Source organism: Mytilus trossulus, chromosome 2 (genome assembly GCF_036588685.1).
Source record: "Mytilus trossulus isolate FHL-02 chromosome 2, PNRI_Mtr1.1.1.hap1, whole genome shotgun sequence".
Classification (NCBI taxonomy): domain Eukaryota; kingdom Metazoa; phylum Mollusca; class Bivalvia; order Mytilida; family Mytilidae; genus Mytilus; species Mytilus trossulus.
Genome location: NC_086374.1, coordinates 5235111 through 5242400, shown reverse-complemented (window position 1 = coordinate 5242400; position 7290 = coordinate 5235111). Strand labels below are relative to the sequence as shown.

General features: G+C 30.6%; 1 protein-coding gene across 1 annotated transcript; it reads left to right on the top strand.

Moving 5' to 3' along the window:
* Window positions 1-5399: 5399 nt before the first annotated feature.
* LOC134706337 (uncharacterized) lies at window positions 5400-6922 on the top strand. Its single transcript, XM_063565196.1, has 3 exons — window positions 5400-5515; window positions 5909-6065; window positions 6836-6922. Exons 1-3 carry the CDS (start codon window positions 5443-5445, stop codon window positions 6888-6890), a joined length of 285 nt encoding a protein of 94 aa, XP_063421266.1. The 5' UTR covers window positions 5400-5442; the 3' UTR covers window positions 6891-6922.
* Window positions 6923-7290: the final 368 nt, after the last annotated feature.

The following is a 7290-nucleotide window of genomic DNA, read 5'->3' as shown; positions in this document are numbered from 1 at the left end:
GTCACAGTCAGGAATAGATAAACACATGAGTGTCGAACCTTTCAGAGGGTTTCTTACAAGATTTTTTAATTGACCATTTTCAAGATTGTTATATATGGGTTCGTTTTCTCTGAGCATTTTGAATAAATAAAAAATAGTTGTTTTCATTTTTATTCTAAAAAAAAATGTATTCCTGATACTGTCTCTAAATTTTTCCATTCAAATTTGGAGTAACTATATCAATGACTTTAATTTAAACTTAGCACTATGGTCTAATACTTTTTACTACTGTGATAAGATAAGGTTCTTTTGCTGTGTGACGAAATCATATAGAAAACTTGATTACAAAATGACACAGTTAAAGTTATATTCTTTGGAAATTGATCAACTTAGTTATTGCAATTTATTAAGAAAATAATTGGAATGCGTTCGGGATATCATAATCAAATATAAATGCCCACCCTTTGGTTGATGGAAAAAAATATACGACTCAATGTATTATTTCGCGTCAAATCGGACACATATGGTAATTTTGACAACCGCCAAATCCCTAAACACACTAACTGTTTTGGCTGTACTATTTTACCTCAATATAATATTAAATAAGAAATAAGAAAAAAATCACACTTTTCACCTAAACATTTCCTTTTATCTAATTATGTTACATTCTGAGGCATACAAAAAGCATAGAAACGCCAGGTGTTTACACTGATATGACACCAGACGCATATTTATGACATCAGCAGAAGGACGCCCTCGGATGCGGGAGTTTCTCGCTGCATTGAAGACCTATTTGTGACTTTCTGCTGTTGTCTGTTCTATGGTCGGGTTGTAGTCTCTTTTAAACATTCCCCATTTCAATTTTCCATTTAATTATAACATCAGCTTGTTTAGTTGCCAAAGACGGTTACATCATTTCGTGGAATTGTCGCTTTATCAAAATGACCATCGAAATACATTATGTTGTCTTTAGTACCAATTTTGGTAGATTGTCGAAATTGTACTTTTTATGGTTACTTGATTTTAAGATTTGGAAAAATTATGAATGCAAGAAAATCTGTATTCTTTGTTACCCTAAAATTATGTCACAACAAAGATCAGTGCACTAGGAATAATAATGAGTCTTAAGAGTATATTGCTGTCAATATATCACTGAAGAATATTAAATGTGTGCCATAACAATTTCAAGTTTAAGTATTATCATATTATAGACATATACCCACCTATAATGATGTTAAATTATGCCAATTGTAGGTGATAGAAAGTTTAGATAATCCCATTTTATATACAAAGCCATTAGTATGCATTGCATTTAAGACGTATTAAGACGTTTTAAGAAAAAAACAGTTGTAGCTAGATAACAATAAAAGACCGTTTACGAAATCGAGATAAAAGCCATTATTTGGCCCTTTAATTGGCAAAAAATAAGATCCTTTCGTATTTATATTTTTGATTTAAAAAAAATATATATGATATAACTATTCTCACGTTGACATTATACGTTTGTTGATGTAGTTCATACATGTTTCACGTTTTCTTTTTTCTTTTTCTTTTTTCCTATCACAAGTCAATTTGGGTGCTTTCTGTTCGGTGTGAGCAAGGCTCCGCGTTGAAGGCGGTACTTTGACCTATAATGGTTTAAAAAGTACTATGACTTAGATGAAGAGTTGTCTCATTGGCAATCATACCACATCTTCTTATATCTATTGAAAAAACATTTTTGTTATTAAATACGGATAATTTACATTTCGTTTATGGTCTCTCTCGTCGTAAAGTGTATGCCAAAAAGCATTCGAATGGGCATGTTGGTGTGAACCAACTACGTAAGTACTATTCTATAAAAAGATACATTATATATAACTGACATTTTTATGTACTAGGATATGGTTATTTTCATGATGAATTAGTGTGTTGATGAGGCTGTTGCTTCATAACTTTATATTACCTTTCTTTTATAGCCATGGGGTTGTCAGTTTATTTTCGATCTATGAATTTGACTGTTCCTTTGGTATTTTTCGCGCCTCTTTTATATTAATGTGAGCATCTCAGAGCAAAGTTGTTTACAAGAATGAAAGCAAAAAGCAACAATGAAGTCAGTATTCAAGTATCTGTTCCTGGTATTTGAACGTCAAATTCCTTGTCGAAATCTGTTGTACGTTTTACATGATGACAATTTTTAATATTATAACGGATTTTATGCACTTAAATTTTGCTGTTGAAAACTTTGTAAATTATTTAAAATTAAGAAATGTATCTCCCTCATACAAAGCTCTGAATCCTTCCACAGTTTTGCCTATACTTTTTGTTCCTTTCTTGTTAATATCTCTTCAAATTGTAAATAGGCTTTGGATTTTCAAAATATTTCGACCTTGAGCATCACTGAAGAGACATTGATTGTCCCACTCGACCTCGAGCATTACTGATAAGACATTGATTATAGATTTGCTCCTGGTGCAGAATAATTAGTACCGTTTATGTTATTATGTAAATCATAATCCTACAAATTGTTTCATGTAACCCTGGCTTTTTTGACAGCTTTGTTTAAACTAACACATATCAAAACACTTAATTACAGATTTAATCATTGTATTGATCAAATGTTTAACAACTTACAATTCATCATGTAAGATATGATTTGAAGTTGACGGATCACCAAAACCAGGGATATAACATACATAGGCCTAGGATCCGTATTGAAGACCGTACCTTGACCTATAATGGTTTACTTTTATGAACGTTGTTCAAATCTCATAGTTATCTTAATTATATATATGCAATGTATAGGAAGTATGCCTTAGATGTACATTTTGACAAATCAACTTAATCCCATAAAAGAATTAACTATTTTGTTTTAATATGAGAAATGGTTTCACTAATCAACTAATATGACTACTGTTTCAAACATACGAACAAAAGGGAATCTTTAAAAGGCAATTTTTGTGGCATTTGAAATGATTCAGTGAACTCTTTTGTCAGATTTACTATAATTTCAATAGAAAAATTTAAATGTAAAAGAAACCTGCGCTTTTCCTGACAACAGTGTACTTATAAAATTGATAGGATTTATATAAACTTGTACGTTACATTACCCATCACCTAATCAAACTTTGCTCTCGTTACCAACACACATTAATCAGAGTCAATGTGCATTTTTACTCTTGGTATTTTGTACGTTCAACATTAATACATTTTTTTTATGTTTGTTATGGTTTCGGTTGAATAATGTGTCATGTCTGATCGGTTGTTTTTCCAAATAATTATAAATTTGCATTTCAATACCATCATTGTCATATTAACGATTTTGTATAACTATACGACGTGTCTCTGTGTTTTTTTTACATCCGATATTCAAATATTCGATTTTGTTGTTTCTGTTATGGTTTTGGTTATATAATCTGTAATGTTTTATCATTTGTAGTCCAAATAATTATAAAATTGCCTTTCCATAACATCATTGTCATGATAATTCTTTGGACGAGTATTATAAAGATAATTGCATAAATTTGTACAATTATGATGGTTACATAAGTGCGTCACTGTTTTTTAATATTCTGTGGTTTTGTGTCGACTATTATATATTTGTTTTTGCGTTTCTCTGTGATGAATGATCCTCCGTGTGTTTGTGCTGTATTTCTGTCACGTAGGGTTGTTTTATGACCATTATTTTTAACATGGTCATAAAGCGGGGGGTTTGGCTAGCCATTTAACTTAGTTCAATCTACTAATTTTTTTTCTTAAAATGACCTGAACCAAGTCAGGAATATATGACAGTTGTTCTATGAAAGTTTGCGTTTTTCATATTGTTCTCTTCAGTGTCACTTTTGTTCGTTTCTTTTTTTTTACAGCTGATTTGTTTCCCTAGGTTTTATGTAGACGAAACGTGCGTCTGGCGTACTAAATTATAATCCTGGTACCTTTGATAACTATTAACCTTGCAATCCGGATCTGTTTTCTACTAATCAATTTATGAACTTTGAATAACAGTATACTACGGTTGCTTATATTGAGACTCATTAACAAAACGTGTTGCTGTTACAGTGAACATAAATCAGAGGAGAAATAAAAGATAGAGTACAGATTTTGAGATTCAATTAGTTTCTCCAAAATTGTTACTTTGTTATTATTTCTTGTGAAATTCATATTATGGATTAGAACCTTGAAAACATATAAAACAATCATTTCCTCGTTCTTTCCATATTAAATGTGTTGGTTATATAAAAATACTTCGCCAAAAAAGCACGCTTCTGTGTTAATGGTTTGAACTCGTCATTTACGAAGGGGTTAAACTTACATATATTTGAAGCATTGGCAAAGAATATAGTACATAGTACTAAGTAAGTGCACGGGTTTATCAAATTATCAAAACAGCAATAAATCGATAAATTGGCTGTTGTTTGCTTTTGCTGGATTTGTGATAATTGTTTTGAATACAAAGTGTCGTCATAAGACAAGTTTTGACGGTTTAGCAAATATACTTATTTGAAGATTCGCGTCATTCCAACTCTATCAATTCATTTATTGTCCTTCAAAGTTGACGATTTATATGTTCAGTCATTTGTCGTTAATATTCAATTTGTGTTGAAAACTCAAAAGATACTCAGTCTTTGCTAATGAGGCTAACCTATTCAAATAAATAATTTATTCTTAAGTCCTTATTTTTGTTTCTATCAAATGAAAAAAAACATGGTGGCAAAAGATGGTTTATGATTCTGAATTTAAAAACATTTTCCTCTGTTTTTCCTGCAGGGGATTCTAAGATAATAACAGGTATATTCCACTGGTGAATAGAAAGGCAAACACGAAAAACTAATTTATATGAATAAAGCATTCACGTTATTCACCATTCCATATGGTTGACATTTGTCTTAATTTAAGGTCAAACGTGATACACGTATTTGGTGTTAAGTGTATAAAGGTTATGGATGATAAGAGGTTATTTGAGGGTATATAAGACACAGAGTGCTTACAAACAGTCTCTTACGCATTCCATTGCAAGCAGGTAAGACATTATCTAAATTGCTACCAATGTAGCTTGGTAATGCATTTACATTCGCTAAAATAAGAGTGGTTAATATCATCTTTTACTACATTAAGTCTTTTGAGAGGTTATTTTGTTCAGCTAAAACATACTTGAATTCTTTATGCATATTTTTTTTATTTAACCTGGATATCTCGATATTAAAAATATTTCCCCACAAAAAAAGTCTAGATACCGTTGAACGTGTCATTCATAAAATACTTCCATTTAGTAGAAATTGTAAGAGCAATAATTGATTGGCTTTGAATTCTAAATGAAACATTTTGACATATGAAAAATGACATACTAAATCATCAAATGTAGTTCCATTTAGACAATTTAGACATTTATGTATTATACAATGTAGTTCGTTTGATTTTAAGAAAAAAACATCCCTTTCAATAAACTATTGCGATTTACTTTCAGAAAAAAACAACAACTTCAAGATGAAACTTGCTTTTGCTCTATTGTTGGTGCTACCAGTTGTATTTTCTATGCCACAGAAAAGACTTGTTTTTGGTGAGTGCTGACCGGGCTGGATTTTTTTTTTATCAAACATATTTTATTCAAAATTATAAAACTCGTTATAACAGGTGAATATTTAAACTGCAAGTAGTTTAAGTTGCCGAAACATCTTGGGGAAAACTGATAACTCAGAGTAAAAGATATAAATTTCTACCACTTTCAAAGATTTGAAAATTACATTGACATAAAAAAAAAAGTACAACTTTTTGTATTTAAAGGATAATTCACGATTCGACACAAGTTATATTTAATAGTATACATAATTATTAGAAATAACTTTGGATGGTTTTGATTAACTGGTTTTCAGATACTTGTACTCTATTCGAAACCGATGATTTGAAAACATTAGCCAATGCAAGTTGTTACAGATTTTATTTTCTATTTTAGATACTTTGTTCCAAGCTGGTGAACTGAAAACATTAGTAGATGGTATTGTAGGAACATTAGGTACTGATGCCACCGAACAACAATGTGAAACTGAATGTCACACACTCATCCAAATGGACCATCTCCTTCAATTCGGATGTCCATTGGTTTGTAAAAGGTAAGCATACTCTGCGTTATCCAACCCTCACCAATATAGAAGAGGTTGATTATTTTCTCTACCTAATTCAGTAGTTTTGAATACAAGATATATACAATTTTTAATTAAGAAAATCTTAAACTTATAAGTCCAAAAAGAACGACCAAAATCTGTTAAGACCTACTCTGCATGAATCATTAAGAATCAAGGGAAATTTATCATCTCCTTTTATTAGCATGCTAACAATATTATTTATCAACAAGTTAAGCATATCTTGAATATCAAGCTAAAGTAACATGCTTCTTAGAAGAAAACAATATGGTACATTTACTAACAGTTAAAGGTTGATATTACATAGAATGGATTACACGAATTACCAAAAATCATAGACGGAACAATATACCACAAAAACAACTTACACACATATTCACAGAAAAAAAGACGAGCAAACAAAACCAAACAATTATATACTATATGATGTATGTCAATATAATCATACCAATATGTTACCAACTTACTTTAACAATGAAAGTTAAACAGAATATGATATGACCAGCAACGCCAAAGTGTGTTCGCTACTGCAGCTACCTAATTTTCACACAGCTGTTGGTTGAATACTGCCACGTGAGAAATCAAAAGAATGAAAAAAAATAAACACTCAGTTTTCCTTTACTTAAAAAAAAATATAAGAGTATCATATGATCCACACACCTTCAACGGAAAATAATATAAACAAATATATTATATTTAGTTTTGTTCATCAAAACATAATATTTGCTTTATATTTACAGTTTACAGAGTCTGGCTCACCGTTTTGGACATGCTACAGTTGCACCAACTGTTTAAAAACTGAAAATAAATCTATAAGATTTACAGCATATTGTTTTTGTTATGAATAATTTTACATAAGTTTATTCAGTTTTTTGTAACTTACCATGCTTACGTGTTGCTCAAAATTTTGTTCCTTTGTGTAAAATACCCTGTTTTTGTCTTGCTGTCTTTTTCTATTGGTCACGGCGTTTTATTGTTGTTTTTTGTTGCTCCTTTGGTATTGTTTTCCTCTCGTCATTTTTCAAAAATACCATTCTCTATACACAACATCAAACATATTTACCTTATTACAATTATACATCATGTGCACAAGCTTAAATCTTTTGTTACACCCTTAAACATTTTCGTTGTTCATCTCTATGTCACAAGCAGTAGCTTTGTCAATATAAGAAATAAGGAGATTTGGTATGACTGC